The sequence below is a fragment of the Canis lupus genome, chromosome X, assembly GCF_048164855.1.
Source record: "Canis lupus baileyi chromosome X, mCanLup2.hap1, whole genome shotgun sequence".
Taxonomy (NCBI): Eukaryota; Metazoa; Chordata; class Mammalia; order Carnivora; family Canidae; genus Canis; species Canis lupus.
The window spans coordinates 13854292-13878777 of record NC_132876.1 but is presented as its reverse complement, the minus strand read 5'-3'; the positions used below and the strand labels follow the sequence as shown (position 1 = coordinate 13878777).

The window sequence follows — 24486 nt, the reverse complement described above, 5'->3', positions numbered from 1 at the left end:
TGTAGAGCTTGTTTAAGCACCAGAGACGAGGATCCAGACAGAGCACAGCTGTTAAATGCATGGGCTCTGGAATTGGATAGACTTGCTCTACCTGTTATTAGCTGTGTGATCTTGACTAAGTTACTGCATCTGTCTGAGCCATACTCTATCCGTAAAAATGAAAAAAAATAAGATAGCCTTGCCAGGTTGTGATGAAGATGAAATGAGAATAATTCTATAAAATGCTAAATGTGGATCCTGACACAGAGAGTATACTCAAGAAATGCAGAGTATCATCATCTAGGGGTCTTTGGATTTAGTGTAGGCACATCCTATAGCATTCCAGAAGAAGCAACTGATTTGCTTATGGCCATAGTAAAGTCCAGCAACTGGTTTAAAGCCTTGGTCAATGATCTCTGGGCACTGAATTATTCTGCATCAGTGGCTTTCCTTGAGACCTTTAAGTTCTACAAGTTCTTCCTAAGCAGCTAGTTGAAAGCAGAGTTGAAGTGGCCATGTTATTAACAGGCATTTGGTTCTCTTTGGAGTTCTGGTGCGTGAAAATCTACAGAGGAAATGGCTCCAGGACTTCAAATTACATGGAAAATGCTACAGAGACTGGTTTCATTACATTCAATTTAAGAGACCACAAAAAGGAGCATTTTTTTCTTGACATGGATCAGGTCAGAGGATCAGGGTTAAATACTCAAACCCTAAACATGAAGAAACTGAACTACTTTTCTAAACCTTGAGAAATATAGGATTTTCTTTTAAATTAAAAGGGTGGTGGAAAGTACTAAATAATATTAAATGACCTCATTGGCTAAGTCCTTATGAGTTTTAATAACTCATAAGGATAAAACATCTGCAAACAAAGAATGATAAATCATAGAAAATGGAGCCTTCTGCATAAACAGCTGTGATTTACATTTGTACTCATGCCTAAATATAAGAAACTGATGCACTTTCTTACTTTTTAAGGCTTCTAGTACTTTTAGGAAAATCATGCAGCAACTTCTTACGATATTCTATCAACAATTCATGTAATCGATCTTCTTTCCTTTCACTTTCTTCGATCGTTTTTGTAGTCAGTTCCAAGAGCTCAGTGCTGGTTTGGAAAAGGCGGCACGCATAGCAGGTGGATTTGGCCGTCTCCATCTTGTCCCCAGTAAGCACCCAGACTTTCAGACCTGCTGCATGCAGAGCTTCAATGGTCTCAGCTGCTTGATCCTGTAGCCTGAGAACACAAAGGAAACCTTGTTATCCTTAAAAATTCTGGATAGAGATTCTGCAAGAAGGCTTACAAAAGAGAATATTTTTACAATTCACACAATTACAGAGTCCTGACATGTTATCAGCTGGTTTTCTCATATATCCTCTACTCTTTCTGAGCATGTTCTCTCTGACATAGTTTTACTTACTAAAATGAATTTCGAACAACGTGGTCTGGAAAAATTAATGACATCTCTTTAAATAACTGGTATCCAATGCTAGAATGGAGAGTCATACTCTTAGCTAAAATGTTCATGAACTCACCAAACATTCTTATTCACTGTCACTTTAATGTAATTCATTATATTTTATATCTCACCATACAAATACTTAACATGGTTCAAATTGGAAAGAGCCAAACACATTCTAGTGAGATACCAAGGGAAGTTAGTGAATCTCCATTGCTGAGGAGCTTTAAGACCAGGAAAGCCAACCATCCCAAGAGAGAATTTAAGCATAAATCTGAAATGTAAGGAAAGTAGAATACTTTCTTTGAGTTCCTATCCACCAGAGAATAACAAAGAAATTAGACTAAATGAATCCTATTAAAATTTCAAAAGCTTCCAATGTGGATGTGGATATGTGTGTGTGTGCGTGTATATATATCTATAAAAGCTTCCAATGTGTATGTGTACGTGTGTATGTGTACGTATGTAGGTGTATATATACATACATACACATATGTATATATGTGTATATACATATACATACGTATATATATGTATATGTGTGTGTATGTGTTTATAACTTTTTGTTAGGTCTCATAATTTGCATTTATAATTTCTTTAAACTCCTAAAATACTAAGAGTCTAAAATGTCTTCTTTCAGGTAGATCAATGCTGGAACCTTACAATCATGTTTTTTGGTTTTTAAATTCATGAAAGAGAGAGAGAGAGAGAGGCAGAGACACAGGCAGAGGGAGAAGCAGGCTCCATGCAGGGAGCTCGACATGGGACTCGATCCCGGGACTCCAGGATCACGCCCCGGGAGGAAGGCAGGCGTTAAACCGCTGAGCCACCCAAGGATGATCCCCCCTTACAATCATGTCTAGTGGAGCTCAGCCTGAAGAATTAAAGCAAATTATTTGAAAGTATGCGAAAACATGGTCTAACCTGTTGAACGAGGTTAGACTGAGTTCATGTTGTTTGCTCTGACTTGAATTTCCTTTCTGCTCATTTCTGTCTGTCAAAATCTTACCAATTCTATCAGGTACCAGCTCAAATGATGCCTCTAGCACAAAGCTCTCAATATGTCTATTTCATAAATATCTGCATAAATAAATGGATGGCTTTGTAAACATTCAAAAGATCTTAGAGATGACAGATTCATTCTTCTAAGCTACAAATATTTGACTTAAAAAAATCATTCCCACCTAATGAAAATGTTAAACTTTAAAAAAAAATCATTCCCACAAATAATTCAAAGTCTAATCTATCAACAGATGTGAACAAAAAGATTTCAAAATTTGAGAATCAATTACCAATCTGGACAAATACCACCCTAAATGACAGGTCATTAAAATAATAAGAATATCATTTGTAATTACTTGTCTTCCACTGCAGTGGCTCCAATCAAATTCATGTTTGTCTCAATATCATCAAAAACCTTTTCCATTTTTTCTTCTCTGTCTTGTAAGGCCATTTTTGCCTCTATGAGCTGTCTGTTAATTCTTTCATAATCATCTGGAGCAATTTCTTTGAAGGCTACGCAAAGTGTCCGGTACCCATCCTAGAAGCAAAGTAGGAGATCTCTAGTTATCCAAATAATTGAAAAAAAAATCCCACACTCTCTTTAAATACTCTTGCTTCACTGTACAAAAGAATCTGATACATGTTTAGTTAAAAAAACACTAACAGATTGCAACTAAAAAAGTAACATTCAATTAGGTTCGGAATAACAAAATAATAGCTCTTAGAGAAAAAAAAAAGCAGAACATAAACCAAAGATTCTTGAAAAGTCTTCAAGTCTGCAAATTATGAACAGAAACTTGCTCCAGGATTATGTTTTACATTAAACAAGGAAGACAGTATTACTAAATCCCTCAATATAAAAATAGACCATAAAGTAAGCTAAAATTTATTTAAACATTTAAATAGCAATCCCATAAAATAGCCATCTTCAGCATTTCTAGAGGGATATATAGACTCACCATTGCATTACGTTCCACATGGGCTTTAGTTAACTCAATTTCATGATTTTGCACCCTAGGGAAAACCGCTGAATCTGCTCCTTTACAAAAGAGAAGTATGTCTCCTAAAATAAATAAAAAAACAATTACTCAACTTAGAATTTTAAGACTGGTATTGGGATTTTAACAACAGACAACTTTTTTTTTTTTTTTTTTTTTTTTTACAACAGACAACTATTAAAGTGGCCTCTCTCACCCAGCTGCTTAATATCCTGAGTCTGCCTGCAATGCTCACCCAAATGGAATGGGACATCTTGACCTTTACTACTATAGGACAATGATCACTACCCTTTAAGACCAATATGGATACAAGTAATAACTCAGAGTATACAAGTACCTCTGTTAAAACATACTTCCTTTCAGTGAATCATGGAAGACTGTACTTATGTCAAGTAGTTGCTTCTGAGTTCTCTTTGAAAATATTGTCAAGCATGGCTGAAAGGGCAAACATGGCATCTACAGATGTCAAGGACCAAACTCAAGTACAAATGAGATAAAATCATCTCGAATGAACTACAGAGGTTGCTTTCAAAACAGCAGCTGGGCAGTTTTTCCTGGAAACTTGAAAAAAAGCACTGTAGAATGCTAGTACAAGTATGGCTTTTTATTAGTCTATGCATTCAGCAAAGTAGTCATGACTGAGCATTAAGAAAGACACTTCACATTATAAGGCAAAATGCTGAGTTCAAGAAGTTAAAAAGAAGCACAGCTCTGAGGTCAAGGCCCTTGGCAGACCACTTGCCCAGACATCACACCATTTGCAATAGAATGCATATGTGCATATGTAACTTAAGAACACCAAATATTTCAAATATTAAGTGGTTTTCTTTTCTAATTTTCTCTCACACATCCATAATGTGTTTAAAAGTCACAAAACAAAACAAAAAGTCACAAAACAAATCTGGCATTCACATAATGAAATCAATGTAATGACCTAGCAATCACACCAAAAGTATGAATCAAATGGGGGATGTTCCCTCAACGGGCTGTCTATATCTTCTCATTCTCACACTAAGGAGTTTGGGATCGATTTGACACTAAAAAGTAAATTATCAGGATATAAAATCAAGGAAATTTTGAATAACCACCTGGAGACAACCACAGTCTCTATTTGACACACACACACACACACACACACACACACACACACACACACAGAGGCATCTGGGAGCCCACGAATAAGGCAGGAGTGCTCCCCCATGGCTCTTACTCAATCTGACCAGAAGAGAGCCACCATGGCTCCTCCAAAGGACATGGGGGAACCCTAGGATGGTGGTACTGGTTCCAATGCAAAGGGCATGCTTCTTCACTCTATCAAAGAGCCTAGCATGCTGGAATAAAGCCAAAATACCCTTTCCCAGCAGTCTGGCCCTCAGTCATCCCTAGCTTGCCCGTTCCCCGGAAGTGTTAAGCAGTGGGGAATGGGGTAGGTAGGCAGGAAGATCCAGCAACTCTCTACACTCATGAATCTCACTGCTAGTTCAGTTAATCTCAAACCATCCAAATGTCCTGGGCTGCTGCATGTAGACATTATTGGTGATTGGTCAGGACCATAACTATAAAAAAGTCCCATTTTCAATTTCTGTTTGACACTCAGGACTGAAGAGCACAGCTCAGTTTCCAAGAAAAAGCATAGACTGTCACATGAGGGGTTCTGCCCCTGACAATTGGGCAAACTGAACATATGTGCTTATATAAATACATCAAGGCATACACAGAAGTTACTGCCCTGCAGGACTTTGGGCAGTCATCTATTACTACACGAAAAGTTTTCCTTACTTAAAATAACTCATCAACATACAAATCTACAAGTGGAAAGAGAAAAAAACGTCAAGTTTTTAAAACGTATGTATACCTGCTTGAGTCTTCACAATTACACTCATACGACGACGGACAGAATCGAAGTTTAAGGTGTGAAGAAGTTCATACCTTTATGAGGAGAAAAATGAGAAAAAGAAAATACCTAGACCACGCTGGGAAAAACAAACCATAGAAACATCTTGAATAGAGTTCTCTCCTTTTGGTAACGGCTGCTGGCCGTGTGCACAACTGGAACATTCCATTGTGTCTCTTTGGTTAAGGGAGATCTACATCCTCCCATTAGATTACTGAAAATGGTTAAGGAGAGAGTGAGTACATAGGAATGGCAGACAAAGAGCTGCCCAGCCAGGCCATTTTGGAGGAGTCTAGAAATAGTGCCCTTCTGCCAATTATTTTAAACATTAATGGGGTGCTTATTAGGTGTCAACCACAACACTACGTACTGGAAAACAGACATGAATCTGCCCTAGTACCTTCCCTCCAAAGGCTCATCGTGTGATAAGGGAAGCAGAGGGTAATGAGATGACTGTCTCTCAATCTGCCATACACTATCATAAGGGAACTCACAGGGAAGATGTGAAAGCACAGAAGGAAGATATCTGAAGGAAGGCTTCCTGGAAGAGGCAGTGCCTGGGCTGTATTCGGCAGGAGTGACATGATGAAGAAGGGGTGTCATGGCATTCTGAGTAGAGAAAAGGGCATGTGCAAAGTAGTTCACTAAAGCTTGAAACTTAGTTGATAGGGGCACAGCCAGAGGGGTAAGCACAGGCTGGGAGCTGAGAACATTGTGAGCCATTGCAGAGATTTGGAATTTTATCCTAAGAGCAACGGAACTCCATTGACAGTGGAATGGTATGATCAGATTTGTGCTGAGCTAGTATATCAGATGAAAGAATGCAGAAGGATAAAAATTAGAGTTGATTATTACAAAAGTGTGGGGAAATACATTTTGACAATAAACAACTTGGATGCAAGTATTTGACCTAAAAATATTTACCATGAAACCTATTTTTGATGGGAGTGAGGTCACTGGTTCTGGGATGTGTATATGAGTAAATAAGAGATCTACATGTAGCCTATCATTTGGTGTTGACCAGATGGGGGCATTATTGTGAACTGGCTAGAATCTGGACTCTAATAATGATTCTGGGCTTCTGGGAGTCAGGCCAAAGGGCCTTCCGCCTGGCTTCTAAGCATCACTTCCCAAAGGGGCACATTCCCCAAACACATCTATACCTACCACAGGTTTCTGAGGTGGGTCTCATGAGATGCTAGGGGTCAGAATGGAAGTCAGATAAGGTAATTACATTTCAAGTTCAGATGAAGGAATTCAATTAATCACAGAGCCTAATTAAAACCTGCTATTAAGCCCAACGTGGTTTTGTTCGTTGGGATCTCTGTAGGAAAAACACCAAAACACTGGTGCATCAGGGGACATGCCCTGGGGCTCACACTTGAGCACCAAGAACAAGACGAAGTTTCTGCCCCAAAGCCACCATGATTGGCCGAGCTTGCAATCCCAGAGTGACTGGCTGCGTTCTAGGCGGCAGAAGGTCTCATGCGTGTTTATGGATTTTTCTAGCAGCATTGTGTTGGGAGACCTAAAATTGGCATCTAAGTTTCAGAAAGAAAGTCCAGGCAGACCCTCATTCAGGCTACTGGCCCCGTATGTGAACCAAATAGGAATAACTTCCACCTCAAGTCCCAGTTTGTATTATTCTATGAAAAATATCTTCTACTCCAACTATATTTACGTAAAACTCCAACTGGGAAACAGCAGAGTCTTAGGCATTTATAGATGTAATAAGTTTCCTTTGCTGCCCTTCCTAAATCCATCCAAGGTTGATGGTAGGGTTAAGACGTGATAAACATCAAACACACAGTGCTACTTACTCTTCTATTTCCTTTCTTTGGTTCTCTATTCTCATGTGGCCATTCCGAATTCCTACAAATGTGAACCCATACCTGTCAAAAACAACAAAAAGACCTTTGTGTATCTCTTAAGAACAATTAATTTTCCCTTGCCCTGGGGTTCTGCATACTTGGTTTACTGTTTTTTCTCTCTTATGTGGAACAAAATCTCAGTCTATAACTAGACTTGCCTTTAATGGCTAAGAGGGTAGCAAAGAGGAAGTGGAAGCCTAGTCACGACTTGTGATCAAGAGGCAATTTGTAATTCCAATTCTGTAGCAAACATATTGGGTGACCTTTTAACCACTTAATCATCTCAGGCCTCAAGGGTAGAACAGGACTGTCAGTAACAAAATGACGTCAAAATTGCTGAGAGCACTTCAGAAATAACATGTGTTGTGCAAAAAGTGGCCACGGTTATATAATTTGCAAAATCCGATATGAACATTTGGACTTCTGGTTGGCATGCATAAATAGTCATGCAAGTTACATCTATGCATTGCCGTTTCCTTTTTGGTCTTAATTGGTTAGGTTTGGGGAATTTTTCACAAACTTTCAGATAAAGCAGTTCGGCCTTTTATTAAAGAATATTTATAAGATAAGGTTATTGAAGCAAACAGAGAAAAAGCAACCCTGGTTCTCCAGTGTTTTCACTTTCTCAGAAGTAAAAGTGCATATTTTTTTTAACTCTTCAAAAATGCTAATGTATTTCTCTATAATGTATCTCGGGGTTGATAAAACAGCCTTATTGAGGTATGACTGACATGCCAAGAACTAAACATATTTCATGTGTGCAATTTGAGAAGCCTGGACACATGCAAACAGCCATGAGGTCACTGCCACAAGCAAGGGAAGAGACATATCCCACACCTCTCAAAGCTTCTCTGTGTCCCACTGGTGTTCTGTTTGCGGTACAGAACTTGCTTACCATAAGATCTACCCTCTTAACAAATTTCGAAGGGCAAAAAAGTGTGTTGTTAACTACCGCTACAACGCTGTACAGATCTCTTCAATTTATTCACATAGCATAACAGAAATGCTTACTTTTTAGCTCCTTTCACCAAAGCAATTTCATCTGGTGAAGAGGACATGTAAGTTAATTTGGCTGATTCTGTAGGTCCATCAACAGCATCATTTGTTTTAATTTCTACAGTATGACATAAACACAAGGCACGCAGAAAGAGCTCTTCTCGGTTCTGTTGAACAGTAACAGAAAAATGACTCAATTATTTTCCCTTTGATCACTTGGTAGTCAGCGAACAGAGAAAAGGTATTAATGTGAGAAAATGTTATAACCTCCAGCAAGCTGAGTAGCAGAAAGTTCTAAATCCCTAGTACTCAAATGAGCTATATATCCTCCCTTGTACCTACCGGCAACCCTGGTTCTCAGCTAACATACCCTAGGGGCTGTGTTAACTCATTCAGGCTACTGTAGTGCCACCTAATACTAAATCAGTGAATTCTTTATGGTCTAAAAGAGTTCATTCAGGATCTAATTCAGAATCTGGCAATGGCTCAGGTGCAGGGAGACTTGGGTTCATTTAACGTTCAGACACTCCTGGGATTCGAGTGATCTGAAAAGACTTCGTTCTTGGAGCAGCACATTATTTTCAAAGACAAAGCATAAAGAATTATGATCATACGGACAGGCCAGTGAAATTTTTACCCAAAAGCCATTTCTCCCAATCTTCCCTATCTATACATTCTACTTATTTGCAATTTCCAGAGGTGTTAGTGAAACCAGAAAGTAGAAGTCAAAAGAATGAGTAGTCATTCTCAAGTCTATGTCATGCATCTGGATTCTTCATTTCTACTACATGAAGTTAACACATGCACACATAGATTGATTTTTCAAAGTAAAATGGTAATTCAGAAAATGCCACCTTATCTGCTTTGTCAAAATATGTTAAGGGTCCATCAGTTTCAGAGAGTCCATCAGCCTCCTGAGCTACTCCTTTATACTTGTGCCCATCTATGCAGCACTCAATGAATTCCATGCTATTTTCCGTGAGTGTTCCGGTCTTGTCCGTAAATATATAATCCACCTAAAAACAAGGACACAAACATAGGCAGATTTATCTCCTTCAGTGAGATTCATTTTTCATTCAGCTGTAAGGCAGGGCTCTTTTCTTACCCACAGCAAAGCACTCTTTCTCAGACTTCTCATCACATGTCAGGTAATTACAAGAGCAATCTTATGAAAGGAGTGGGAAATGAACAAGTATTTTATTTTTATTTTTTATTTTTTAATTTTTATTTATTTATTTATGATAGTCACAGAGAGAGAGAGAGAGAGAGAGAGAGAGAGAGAGGCAGAGACACAGGCAGAGGGAGAAGCAGGCTCCATGCAGGGAACCCGACGTGGGACCCGATCCCGGGTCTCCAGGATGGCGCCCTGGGCCAAAGGCAGGCGCCAAACTGCTGCACCACCCAGGGATCTCTTTTTTTAATTTTTAAAAAAGATTTTAATTTTAGGTAAACTCCACACCACATGTAGGGTTCAGACTTGGCCCCAAACTCGAGAGTTGCATGCTCTGCCGACTGAGCCAGCCAGGTTCCCCTAGTTTTTTAAAAAGGCACTGAAATAGTAATAACACACGTCCAAGGTAGACACATTCAAATACAGAAGATTAAGAGAAAAGAAAAATGTGGCTATTTTATCAAACTAAGAAACTTTCAATTTATTACTTACCTGTTTTGACGTAGAGGTTCTAAAATAAACCTTAATTTTCCAAGTGGGAAATAAGAATATACCGACTACTTATTACATATATACACACAATATTTTGGTTTTTTTTGCAGGGAAGAACATTTGATTTTCCATAATTGATTTTATTCTAAATTTTTATTTATTTATTCATAAGAGACACAGAAAGAGAGAGAGAGGGAGGCAGAGACACAGGCAGAGGGAGAAGCAGGCTCCATGCAGGGAGCCCAACGTGGGACTCGATCCCAGGTCCCCAGGATCACGCCCTGGGCTGAAGGCGGCGCTAAACCGCTGAGCCACCCGGGCTGCCCACACACACAATATTTGACAGGAATTTAAATTAAATGGGATATAACAAAACTTTTCCTTGAAAAGTAAAATTTCCTATGAATACACTGGATTGAAGTAAAATGTACTGTTATATAATGCAGACAGAACCCCAGAATACAAAAATAATAATCAGGGAAAATAATGTTATCAGTTACTTAATTAGGAGGCAGATTAAGTCTATAATGTTCAAAAACATAATTGAAGTTTCTTTCCATATACTATGTATATTCTTAGATACTCCTGAAAAAAGTTCCCAAGTTAAAAAACACCCAGAGTTTATAACAACAGGTTAAAGTATAATATAAGCAAAAGAGTATAATATGAGCATACTTTCATAAATAATGGAAAAAATAAGCTATGAAATAAATTCTCCATGCAAAATAAACCATTTTGAGCATTTCCATTTTATCTCAGTTTTTATCTCTTCTATTTATAACATCTGGCTTTTGGAAACCCACAATTTTATCTTCCTTTTTGGCAATTTATGCTTAAATAGTTAAAATTATGGGCTGACAGGAACAAGCATAAGCACAAGATTAAGGTTTTCATTATGTAAGGGAGAAAGAGATGAACTCCAGCAGTACTTGCTTTCTAATTATTTTTCAAAGCTTTTCACGGTAGCAGCACTGGCACAAATATAGCATTTCAATCTTCCTTTTTTTGCTCTGTTAGCCAGCCAAGTTTGAATTCTCTCTTTAAATTAATCCAAGTGGTATTATTCCTGTATCATCTAGATTTTTCCAGTTAAAATAAAACTCTGTGGGGCTGTTTTCCTGATCAAAATTATTTACCTTCATTCTCCCCTGAAGGTGGTCCTGGATTACTACACCTCCTACACTTGGAGGAGCATTTCCCTATCTAGAAATCTTTTATAAATGTCAAAGGTGGTGGTTTAAAAATATACACAGTGCAACTGTTTCCCTATATATAACATTTTGTGCAGTATGGATCTGCATACAATAAATTTTACAGGTACAGGCCACCAAACTATACCCTAGCACAGTAATTATCAAATCATAGCGTGCATCACACTCACTTGGAGCACTTGCTAAAAACTCCAATCTCTGGCCTCTATTCCCCAGTTTCTGATTCAGCAGCTCTGGGGCGGGGCTAGGTAATGTGCATTTCTAATAAGTGCCCTATATTTGACAGAAGGAGGAAGGAGAAGGTCAGCTGTTACTAAAGAGTATTCTTATATTTGAAGGAGGAGGGCTAAAGAGTGAGAGGCTGCTGCTTGCCTAACTCTCAACAGGCTAGTGGGTTTTGAGCCTACTGGAAAGACTCTTTCTCTATTAGCAAACTCAAACCCATCATTTCATGGATGCAAAGCCTAAAGTGAGACAGCTATTCTAGGGTAAAAAGAGCCCTGAACTAAAGGTTCATGAATGCATGGAAATGCCTATTTTGTAGGTCAAAATTTTTCATATCGTTCAACCTAATAGAACATGTGGGTTGGTGTCTTGGCTTCACCACCTACTAACTCTGTTACCTTGAAAAATTCTCATCTCTGTAAACTTTAAATATTAACCTTAATTGACCAGGCCTGCTGCACAAGGCTGTAAAGTCTGGAAAATAAAGCACAATAATAAATGTTTATAAACAATAAGGTATCATATAGACGCGGACTGTCATTGCTGTTGATATGACCAAAATCACACAGTAGTGGACTCTTTCCATCATTTCACATGCCCTACTTTTCTGATCAATTATGATCACATTGCCATAGTTAGGCACAACATGTGCGTTCCTTAACTGAATGGTGATCAACTTGAGGGTTTCTTATTTATTCTCATTTACTCTGTAGTAATAATCTCATTCTTAATAACATATTCTTCATATACAGGTTAAGTTCAATACATAACAGCTGGACTGAATTCCTAGAATCAGAGTGTATACCCAGACACACCATTAGGCATAGCTGAAAGACTTGAAGGGGATACAAGCAGGAGGCTACACCAAAATAGCCTCAAGATGAGCTGAAACCATTTAGTTGCCTAAAAGACTGATGCTTGATCATCAAGGACTCCATTCTTTTCCAACTGAACTGAGCAGTCTACTTCTTTTTTTTTAAGATAGACTGATTGATTGAGAGAGAGAAAGACAGACAGACAGAACGAATGGGAGGGGCAGAGGGAGAGGGAGAATCTCAAGCAGACTTCATGCTAGGCACAGAGCCCAACATGGGTCTCGATCTCACAACCTGAGCCAAAACCAAGAGTCAGTTGCTCAACTGACTGCTCAGGCACTCCCACTTCTTTTTTGTTTCTCAAGTCAAACACTGTCCTTACAAAGCTTTATGTTTTTTAAATATCAGCATGGGTCATTTTTTTTGTAAGTACGTTCCACGCCCAGCACGGAGCCCACATGGGGCCCAAACCCATGACCTTGAGATGAAGACCTGAGCCAAGACCAAGGGTCGGATGCTCAAAACTGACTGAGACATCCAGGCACCACTCAGTGTGGGTCATTTTACAAGACATTAAGCAAGTATCTGCAATGGTATTGATGGGAACTAACTGACACTACTTTTTGTAACATAAAAAGTCCTACGGATCTGAAATTATGACTCATCAAGGAGGAAAACTGGTTACACTTAATTTTGTGTGTACTGGTCCATTGAATGCTAAACGGCCTAGGAAACTATTTGAAGACTTCTTTGCATTTTCATTCAGGTAGTTTCCTCACATATAAGCTGATAATGAAGGCAAGTTGTTTTTATACCATATAAACTAAAGTGGTGGTCTGGCTATTAAGTAAGCGATTTGACTAAATGACAATCACACCCAGCAAGGCAGGTTTTGGTAAGGGAAAGAAGTGGTGGCTGAAATGAAAACTGTAGTTTCTTTTCACTGATCAAATTTACCAGATCATTACCCAAGACACTACTTTACTTTGTGCAGTGTGAATACAGCCTGGATGATAGAAACAAGATTACATTCCTATAGGTGACATGGAATTTGCCGAGGTGGGGACCTGAAAGACAAAAGCATCTCATTTAGTGGCACCTGGCCCGGATATCCCGCCTGTCTCTACTGAGCATTAGGAGCCACATGCAGAATGACGGCCATTCTATCTGCAGTGTCCTGGGGCTATTGCCACGTTCATCCCTTGGTAGGTGAATCCAAGAGCCAAGCATTGGATCTAAGAATAGGCAAGATTTCCTCAACTAAATCACCTGGGAAAGTTCACCAGAGGGGGCTTGTAACTCAGTTTTTGTTTTCATGCAACAATGTCGCAGATGGCTATTTTTATTGGGACTCAAGTCCTTCTATTCAGACAGTTCTGTTCCTGGATAAAAACCTCTGGTTTCAAAAGGGTAAGTAAGGTGAGCTGCGGCAGCTGAAGTCACCTTCAAAAGAATCTTCTGGGAACAATATCTAAGGGAAAAAGCATTTGTTCATTCATGTCTTATTCTATCCTCAGTGACTCAGTATCTCTGTGGGATGCAGATTCCACAGTCTGGGATGCTGGAGTCCTGCAGTCAGGTCTCCACAAAATGATATCTGGAGTGTCCTTTCACCCTTGTAACTGTACTTGTTAAGATGGTGCCTGGGTCCAGGCAAGACTGGGTAAAGAACAGAAGGAGTGAGGGCAGTGGGGCAGGGGGCTACATTCAGGAAGACAGTTGTGAGGCGTAGATGCAACTCGGCACCATTTCAGACAAGTGTGAGGCCCTGGTCCAGCCGCACAGTTCCATTCACTGCATTTGCATCTCCCAGTCATAGAAATGACATTTCCACAGCCTTGACATTCTAAATACCATGAGAATTAAAGGAGAGCCAAGAAATTCCCTCAGCTTGTGAAGATCATTACACGACACACAGTAAATTCAGACAAAGGGAGAAACTTTCTCAATACCGGTAAGTCATCATGTGAAGAATTACAGCAAGACTGCACTGCACTGCAAAACAAACGCACCTGGGTTAGAAATGAGGCCACAGCCGGGCTGCACTGGTATTATGAAGCAAAAAAGCATTTTCAGGAGTACATGCCCTGACACTGTGCCTTCGTTTAGATTCCTGCCCTCGAATAAACAACCCTGCTTTTACTAGGAACGTCTCCTGTCTGATCAGAAATGTACCAAGAAAATGTCAATAGGACAACTCTGGTCAAATTTGTTTATGGAACAAAATGCACTTATAAAATAGTTTTATTTATTACCCCATCATCTAGCACCAAATGGTAACAGATGGTGATGGAGACTAATAACTATATGTATGTGTTCCAAAGCAATAACCTATAATCTGGGCAGCCTGGGTGGCTCAGTGGTTTAGCGCCACCTTCGTTCGGCCCAGGGCCTGATCCTGGAGGCCTGGGATCGAGTCCCATGGCGGGCTCCCTGCATGGAGTCTGCTTCTCCCTCTGCCTGTGTCTCTGCCTCTCTCTCTCTCTCTCTCTCTCTCTCTCTCTCTCTCTTTCTGTGTTTCATGAATAAGTGAATAAAAGCTTTAAAAAAAAAAAACAACTATAATCTAACTACATCGCCAGGTGAGTTTTAAAGAAAATTTCTGTAACATTTAATTGAATATATATCGGGATACTCCTCAAAAATGTCAGCAAAATAATTAATGTTTCAGCTATGAGAACATTGCTTGTCTTCATTACACGCCTGCATAAAGGAATATTTGAATCACATTTTTTTTTTAGATTTTTTCCATTTCTTTGACAGAGTGAGCAAGAGCATAAGCTGGGGGAGAGGCAGAGGCAGAGGGAGAAGCAAGCTTCACGCTGAGCAGGGAGCCCGACGTGTGGCTCAATCCCAGGACCCAAGCCAAAGGCTAGCACTTAACTGACTGACCCACCCAGGCACCCCTGAATCCCATTTCCAAATGTGAAATTTTCACATAAATTGGTAATCCAGAGTACAAGAAGAGATACTTTCATTATATTAACTTAAGTAAAAATGCATTCTAACCTGACCAAGTTCTTCATTAAGGTCTGATGTGTTAACCAGGGCTCCTTCACGAATTTCTTCATCATAAAAGTCCTTATCCCATGAAATGAAGAAGGAGCCCAAGAATTTCTGCATTTCTACTGTGACATACATGGATACAGGAATAATAAAGTTGAACAGAACCATAAACGACAGGAAGTCAGTGAACATTTTCAAAACCTGAAACAAAAGAAATAGTTCATGCTGATTAGATGCACAGTTCTATCAAACAAGAACAAAATAAAGAATTAACTTTTTTAATTTCAATGCCAAAAGCACTGCTGTTGCTACAAAGAAAACTTCCTAATGATATTATACCGTTGGCCAAAATTCTTATCACAGTACATGAAAAGAACATTTAAAAATACCCTCAATTTTATCATTATTCTTCAGTAAAGTACCTTCTGACTTAACACGTTTTCACTTCCTTAAATTCTCTGCCCTCTCCCAATATGAATGTAGGATCAAAGTTTCTATGTAGGCACCTGAACATATTTTTTATGTTCCTATCATGATGTATCACAAGCTCATATACAGTCATGTGTCAGTGATTCTTGCTCAGTTGTTTAAAACTCTTAACTAAAGAGCTAAAAATAAGCACAGGTGCCTAAAGTAAAAGAAAAAAAATACTATAAAACTTCTTATGTATCTAATAGCTTAGGGCTACCATACAACCAAGAGAAAACCAGGAAGTTAGCAAAAGGTATCATTATCAGAGCAACATTTCAATTAAGGGTGGCCTTGGTCACAAAATGCTAGTTAAAATTTTTAACAAGAGTTAAAAGTTTCGGCATAAAACGGATTACCTTCAAAGTTTCCCGCTCTTTTTGAGTCTTTTGATTATACCACGGTTCATCATTATAGGGAGTACTTTGCCAAACATACTTTAGAGTAGTGCATACTGCAGCTTTGGTCAGTAAGATAAATAAATACACGATCAGGAAGGCATTAATGGATCTGAAAAATAGGATATTGTGGATTTAAAAGCTATACAATTATTTAAAATATCAACCACGTATAAATTAAACTGTTCAGTTTCCTCAAGCTTCTCCTGTGTACAATGTGTAACCACAGCACAAGCCTGTATGTATGAACCTCAGTTATCACTGCAGAAGCATTATTCTCAGGTGGTGAAATAGAAAAGCTAGCCCTGACTTGTTTGTTGGTCACCAATGCTCCCCAAAGTGCAGGGGCTGACTAGCTTCACACACTTTCTTTTAAAATAATAAGGCTCCCAAAAAGCGACTGGAAACACACATGCATACACAGTACCTACACCTCAACCCTTACAGAAAGAGTAGGTTGTTTCCATTTCCCGAAATCCTAAGGGTTTGCAGTAGAGGGTGGGGGAGCAAATGTGAAATCCTCAAATCTAGTATGGATTCTTTGAATCTGAAAGGCTGTCACTGACACATGGATATCCATGGTAACAACACAGTGAGGTCCATGCCATAGCAATTGGCTAGATCTAGCAGGAGACTATTATCTATGTTGTTGAACTTCCTTACACACAGCCACCAGAGGAACCCAAACCATTATCCAGCAGCAAAAGGGAATAAATTTATATTTCAACTAAACTTTGCCCCTGAATAGCGACACAAGCTTAGGTAAGTCACTTATCTCGGAGACCATTTCTTCATCTGTGAAGCAGACAGGCTAATACGAATTACTCTGCGGAGCTGCTCAGAGGATTAAACCAAACCAGACATACAAATCACTGAGCACAATTCTGGAACATAAAAAGTGCTCAGTGTGGTAGCTGCTATTATAATTGATGTTGTTTTTTGTGCTGGCTGTTATTCGGAATTACTAAAAAGTAACTATTTCACAGTTCAATCCCTACTAAAAAAATTGTGGTGCATGCTAACTTTTCAACAGCAGAACGTTTCTGAGATTTCCCTTGGTAGTTCAGAGCCATTTTGGTTTCCATCCCAGTGTAAACAGCAACTCCTAAGGAATAAAAGAATACAATGAAAACTAGGTTACAAGTCTGACTGCCAACCACCTCCCCAGCAAGTTGGATCTATTCATTTTTTCCATCTATAGAAGTAGGTATTCTAAACCTTAGTCTAGTCACCAGGTGACTAGACTTATCATTTATAAGATCATTTTAATTCTACATACTATATTTGTCATACTTAAAGTAAGCTTGTTTACCATCTTATAAATGCCTACCACCTAAAAATAGGCTTAGACTGAGTGGCAGTTATCTGCAATGTCCAATTTTTAACATGCACTATTTATGCACAGGCTTTACAAAGCATATTTCTGATAAATAAATCTTAAAAATGGTTCACCATATATCTTCTTTGTATTTTTTAGTGTAGCTCCTTTCAACAAGAGATTTTCAGGTCCCAAAGACCTAAATAAAAAAATGAACACAGCTTATCCAAACAGCCCAATAAATACAGCATCATCAACTCTGGGGATCTATTTTGCCCTAACACATCTATCTCCCAGGGGTTCAGAATGTATCTTTCCACTTCTATCCTATGCTTCCTCCACAGGATGAGCTGAAAGAGCTTTCCCTCTGAATCGACTTGAGGGTACAGCACAGATGGAAAGCAGAGCACGGGAGCAGCCAGCAACACACAGAGGTAACGAGGTGCACACAGAGAGAAAAGGATTCTGAGTCCCAGAGAGTGAGAAACAGGAAGAAAAGGTGACAAATAAAAGACTGGGAAAGCAACCGTCAAGGTGGGAAAGCCACACTGACATATTTAGAGAGAGTAAACCCATCTTTTGGGCAGTCATTGGGCATCTGGCATTTAAATTCCTTTTGAGCATGGCTATAAAGGGCAAGTGGGAAAATCGAGGTAATTAACTGGATGATAGAAGAGGGAAGAAAACATCCCTTTTTATATAAATTGCTTTATTATAAATGATTAGCTTTTCATTTTACTTCAGTCTAGGTAATTCTCTCAGCTTTCACTCTACCACCTTAGCCCTCAATTACTCTCCATTAGCCACCGTTCTCCAGGTATGCTTCCAGTAGAGTCTGTCACTGTACAACCAGGACCAAAGAGCACAGAGCCCAGAACAGATCTGGGAGCATGAGCCCAAGTGCCTGGAGCGCTGTGATTCTGGAAACCCTCAGCATCACTTCCATCCACACTCAGAGGCCCTATCAATCCCAAGGTTAGTTACTTAAGACTCACTACTGGGATACCGGCTAGTTATCTGATAGTTAATCCAGGTTTATTAACCTTTACATCCCTTTCTATAAAGAACAGTACTGGGGTATTTAATGGGCTTTAAAGGGACATATACCCGCCTCCTCCAGGAAAGGGCAGATTGAAGGAACAACAAACTAACCTGGCATCGGCCTCCAGACTATTACTATAGATACTGATTCGCCCAACAAACCTGCAAAACAGAACATAATGGCAAATGTGTCTTCCTTATCAAGGTAAAATCTATATGCCACAAAAATGGGAATGAATCAAAATACAAATCATATCAAAGATTTAAGACCGAATGAACTACAAAAAGCCATTATGTTTCTGAAGGGGGGAGGAGAGTTATGCTGAAGAGGCATGACATTTTCATATGATTTTTAAAATAATATTATGGATTATAAGAAATAAAAATTTTCAATCGATTTTTAAACTCTAGTGGGCATTGTGCATGCACACAACATCACTGTTCATGTATATGTTATATAAATAATTAACCTCTATTTTAGATTCATATGAAGAAAGGTTTCTGGTGCTAAAACACTACTTTCAAAACCCTTAGGTTCAGTGGTTCTTTCACTTGTATATGCATCAGACTTGCTGGAGTGCTTATTAAACTGGGGGTTTCTGAGCCCCATCCCCAAGCTTATGGTTCAAGTGAGAATTTGCATTTCCAACAAGTTCCCAGTGGATGCTGCTGTTGACCCAAAATCACCCTTTGAGAACCACCGCATTAGTCTTAGAAAGCAAACATTTGATTGCCATTTTGGAAATTTCCAGCCTGTGTCTTTCAGCTGGTCTCAATACTGAGCTTGATCTGATCACTTAATATGGCTGGGCACATGATAATCTGTGTTTCTCAAAAATGCGGCAAAAAGGCCTAACTTTCCTTAACAAGAGAGTTGTGAGTATTTTATAATTTGCATTATCATTGTTTTTCAGAAAAGCTGAACCATTATTATTAGATACATTAAGTATGATGATCTGCTCATTTAATCACCACATAATCTCCATTGTGCCAGTACTGTGGTAGGTGCTGGAGACACATTAGTAAGCCAGAAAGATATATTCCTTCCACTAAAGGCAAACAGGTTAACAGGCAAGTACAGTGTCACCATGAGGGTGGTAGAAGTACAGGTATTCTGAAGACACGAAGCAAGGGCACTCAATCTAGTCCAGAGAAATCAGGAATAACCTTCCTTGCCCTAAAACTCCCCTTTGAAAAATGTAGGAGTTGCCATATAAACATGCAAAAATGTATATTAGGCTCTAACATGGGCAGAATTAGTCACTCCTTTTTCTGTGATTCCATGGGCCTTTTATTCTATTAGCCTAGCTCTAATAAATATTTTAACTGCCTTGCAAACTCTGAGCTCCTTGAAGGCAGGAACAGCTGTTTTATGGTCCCACTTCCTACTATCAAGGTGGATACAGAAGGAAGAAAAGAGGAATGATGGGAAGCAGGGAAGGCATTGTTCTCATAGTAGGAACAAACACTTTGTTTTTCCACTACTGTGCGTTGGTGTTAAGCCACATCCAACCATTTGGTCTCCCGTTATGACCAACAGTATTCATTAACAAGATGCCTGGCATGGGTAATTGATGCCATCTGTAACAGGGCATAGAATGAGATTAATTGGCCCACGCGGGGATAAAACTTGTTACTCTACCCTCATTAACAGCATGCTCTAATCAACCAAACTAACCAGTCTTAAAAATCAAATGCCAAATTTTTGACAACCCACAATGACTGTTAATCAGCAAATCTACTCCAGAAAGCCTAAGTATAGTAAAATAGAGGAAATTACATAATTTCATGGCTCCCTCACTTAACTGTTTACTGTAGACAAAAAACCAGCCTATTTGCAATACTCAGTTCATCATGATCATCATAAAAAAGGATAGTGCATGGCCCCCATATCCCCTTCCTCTCTCTCATATCCTCATCCTCATGTGGGATGATACAGTGGTTTATTTTTGTCTTAATGAACTCTGATTAATGCATGAATCTGATAGATCAGCCTTATGGGATAACAACCTTAAAATTTGATAGATGGTTATGTTTACAAATAACAAAAATAAAAGAAAAATCATAAGTAAGGTGTCTGGACCTACAGTGATTTATCTTAGGCTGGTAGTGAACAAGGCTGATTTGATTCATTTCCCCGCCAGAAGGGAAGAACAGCTCATAAAAACACGAATGAAGGAGGGCTGCTAAGTGGTGGGTGTTTCTTTGCAATACTGGTGGCAAGGAGAAGCAGAGTCAACAGACTATTAGACAGCTGTAAAACGAAACCAGGTGATTCTTACTTGTAGAGGTCAGGTTGAGGCTGCTCACATTCAATTGCTGCTCGGAGGGTATCAATGGATTCGGCTGTATGTAGTGCAATGGTATCACGTACTGCATAATGTGTCTAGATGAAAGCAGAAGAAAAAGCAAAAACAAGAAAAAGTGATTCTTTTCATAATTGTACACCCACCTTATTCCAGGAACACAGTATGTTTTGGTAAGAGGCTCTGGCAGCATAATACAAATATTGATGCACATTTCCCACTAACTAAATTTTACGGTATTATTATTCCTCAAATATATTACAAATAATTAGAAAGATAACCCTGCTGCAAAGGGATTCAAAGATAATGAAAAAACTAAAAGCTTTTCCTGATAGTGACAGCAGAGAGAATTCCATTTGTAGCATGCATATCCTTAACTGAAAACCCAATGAAAAATTTAATCCATTTACTTTTTCTTCTATTTATAGAACTGAGACCTATTATTTTGTTCACCATAGACTATGGTGATATCAATGTAAACATATGAATTGAGCATTAGTAACCCTCTGTGTCATAAGAAGCCTAACATTTTGCCAATAGGAAGAAAAAATTCATTAGTTTCATTACACAAATAGCATAATTAGTGATCTTAAAAATGATCAAAAAATGATCTAAAAAAATCCTCAAAGACGTTACATTTCATATGAAGAACAGTGATAGGATGTGTCTTGCTTTAGTCAGAAAGAATACTAGAGTATACCATGCACTTGATTTACTCGGAACTCAAGGCAGATTCCAATAAACCCATTTATAAATTATCAAAAGAGGGCTAACACAGACTCCAAGACTGTACCACTTACGCAGAAGGGAAAGATGTTGCATGCTCTTTTGGGAATATTACGGAACTGCCTGAGCTATATTTAAAACTATCCCCTGATTCTGAAGACCTATGTACTTTTAGTGGATTTGATCAGATCAACTTAACTGAAAAAAGAAATCACTTAAAGGCTTTCTTCCTTTAAACAACTTTTCTTCCTTATTAGGGAATCTTTAGGTAGATTTCTTGATTTTTATCTTGACATTTCCTCAAATTTAACTTTGTTTTTGAACAGTTTAAGTGCACTAGTTCATCACCATGCCCTTGAAGTACAGAATTAGTCATCCAACAGGCATTTCAGTTCCTGTTTCACATACTGATTCCTGGTTCTCGACTCCAGATGGAATTAACAAGCAGAGAAAAGCCCTCAAGGATACACATAGAGGTGAGCACATTAGTGCCCTTCCTTAAAGACTGCATATAGAGGATGCATCTCCATGCCCTGTGGAGCTCTGGACAAGGGCCAAGAACTAACTGCTAGAAAGTACCACGGAAGTAAGTTATCCTCCAATATGAGCAAACTCACTTTAGCTCATTTATAATTCTTCCCAGTTGCAATGAAACAAACATTTGCCAAATAAAACCCTAAGGTTTTTTTTTTTAAAAAAAAGCAATCAAACTACTCCAAGGTAGAGTTTCTATATGCCATGAATAGACATTTTTAAAGAAAATATTCATCACTTTCAAAATAAAAATAGATCAACAGAGTACATGTAAGTTATTTTTATAGTTCCATAGTTTAAGCCTCTAATGACATTCATTTTAAAAAGCCAAAATAAAACATCAAATGGGGTATGTCAATAATAAATGAAGCAGTGCTACAAAAAATGTAGTGGCTTTTATCTGGGGCATGGATTTTCCTCACCGAACACCAACCTCTTCCCTAGAGTTGAGTAATTGCTTGGATCGGAAGTTCAAACACAATTACATAAAAGCTGCCTTCAAATACAAAACTTGCACAAATAGGAAAAAAAAAAAAGACTGGGGGCAGTGGGAAGCAGTACTGTATGATTAACTATCCTGAGCTCAAAATGTTTAGGCAAGGTTTACTTTCCATTACCTTGCAATTGGATTCCCCATCAAGACTGGCTGTAGTAACATAACAGGTTCCATCACTAGTGCAGGATGATAGAAGAATAAGATCACAGGGGAAGGTTTCGTCTGCCTGTACTTCTACTACATCACCAACCTAGTATAGAGAGAAAAACATAAATATTTTAATTCCAAACAAAGCATTCATTACATCTCATACTAAAGCCAAAAGAGTAGCAAAAGACCTCTCCTGCTATTAGGTTCTCAGCGTCCTATGCCACGTGAAAGATGATGAAAGAGTATTATTCAGCATTCAGAATCCTCCTTAAGGTCACAAGGACTTATTGATGCAATCAGATTACCTTACTATTGAACTTTAATTTCAAATAACTGACTTCAGTACCCAGGGACTCGTTTGCTCTCTGAGGTTTTCATGCTACTGTGTTCAATAAGATAATGACCATTATCACTTCATGAACGAATCAAGAAAGTCTGCATGTCTCAACCTGAGCACTTCCTTAACACTGGGCAGCCACTGTCCTGCTCTGCATCACACATATTTCAATATGCTTTGCCTTCCATGTGCTAACAGCTATTATTGCTGGGTGCCAGTTCCCTCTTCAGTGCCGGGAAAAGGTTAGGTAACTGGAGAGGCATCTATTTTTCCCATAACATTTGACAAAAAAAAAAAACAATTTTTAAATAGGTCACTTTCCAATAATCTGCTATCAGAAGAACCCATTAATATAGTCATGAGAAACTATTTCCTATCAGAAAATACCCAAAGCTCGAGTATAGGAAAATCATGAGAAGAAATCATGAACCATTTCTGGTGCAGATAATTTAATAATGTAGGGAATAAATCATAAAGATTAAGAGGCAGGACTTTTTAAAAAGATTTTATTTATTTATTGGAGAGAGAGAGACAGAGAGGGAGAGAGCACAAGTGGAGGGGGGCGGGGAAGAGGAGAGGGAGAAAGACAAGCAGACTCCATGCTCAGTGGAAGCCCAACTCTGGGCTGGGCTTGATCTCATGACCCTAAGATCATGACTTGAGCCAACATCAAGGGTCAGACCCTTAACTAACAGAACCACCCAGGTGCCCCAAAAAGTAGGACTTTTTAATCTGACTTTATGTTCCAGCTCTGCCACTTCACTGTATGAGCTTGGGTAAGCATCTCAGATGATTCCAACTCCCTCACAGGATTGGTTTGAGCATGAAATGAGGACACAGGTAATAAAGTGGTTAGCAAAGTACCTGGCACATATTCATCATTTGATAATTATTACAAATATACTGCAACTACATTAGTCTGAACCTATGAATAGTCATAATAGTTCAGGGGAAGGATATAAGAAATCATCCAGAGTTCAGTGCTTCCCAAACTTTTCTATACTGTGGCACATATAGAAAATGACAAGTATCAGTTTTATACAGCATCTCCGATAAAGGGAGGGAGCTGCTCGTGGCAGAGGACAACCCACTTTGGGAGAGTCAATACCTAGCAGCACACCAACCTGGACACACTTGGTTGTGAAATGCTGAATAAATGACACACCTGTCTCCTATTTGCTATAGGATTTGGCAGATAAAAATGAGGATTTCAAGACCTATTAGGGAACAATTTGATTTTCTTGCCAATCTTAATCAGCAGCCAAGAGCAACAGCATCAATAACTGAACTAATTTGTAAATAATATCTTGTTGGATCTTTCCTTCCTCACTTACATAAACACTTATGTTGCTTACACAAAACTACAATCTATGATTAAATACACAGAAGAGAAATAACAAAATCCTAAATCATCTTAGACAGAGGAAACACTCATTAAAGGCTGGAAGATGATTCTTAGGCACCAATAAACAAAAACCACAAATAGACCATTTATTCTACGACATTTCTGATTTGCTCAGATGTGAACTATAAAGGTCCCTGTACCTGCAGTGCAAGGTAAGGCTGGTGAGATGGACAGAGGGCGGGTCTCA

General features: G+C 38.8%; 1 protein-coding gene across 9 annotated transcripts in view; it reads right to left on the bottom strand.

Annotated features, from left to right (window-relative positions):
• Positions 1–24486, bottom strand: part of ATP11C (ATPase phospholipid transporting 11C (ATP11C blood group)) — a 193379-nt gene that overhangs the window by 49940 nt on the left and 118953 nt on the right. For all 9 annotated transcript variants that reach the window (XR_012026532.1, XR_012026533.1, XR_012026531.1 and 6 more), the window contains 14 exons: positions 22529–22657; positions 20628–20731; positions 18457–18507; positions 17439–17503; positions 17010–17091; positions 15948–16098; positions 15124–15321; positions 9055–9216; positions 8216–8367; positions 7154–7225; positions 5295–5368; positions 3401–3504; positions 2798–2979; positions 953–1216 (listed from right to left, as the gene is read on the bottom strand). Coding sequence is in view for 6 of the 9 variants with exons in the window: in XM_072817184.1 (XP_072673285.1) it covers positions 953–1216; positions 2798–2979; positions 3401–3504; positions 5295–5368; positions 7154–7225; positions 8216–8367; positions 9055–9216; positions 15124–15321; positions 15948–16098; positions 17010–17091; positions 17439–17503; positions 18457–18507; positions 20628–20731; positions 22529–22657 (1790 nt within the window). In the remaining 3 variants the exon portion in view is untranslated. The remainder of the gene's footprint in view (positions 1–952; positions 1217–2797; positions 2980–3400; positions 3505–5294; positions 5369–7153; positions 7226–8215; positions 8368–9054; positions 9217–15123; positions 15322–15947; positions 16099–17009; positions 17092–17438; positions 17504–18456; positions 18508–20627; positions 20732–22528; positions 22658–24486) is intronic.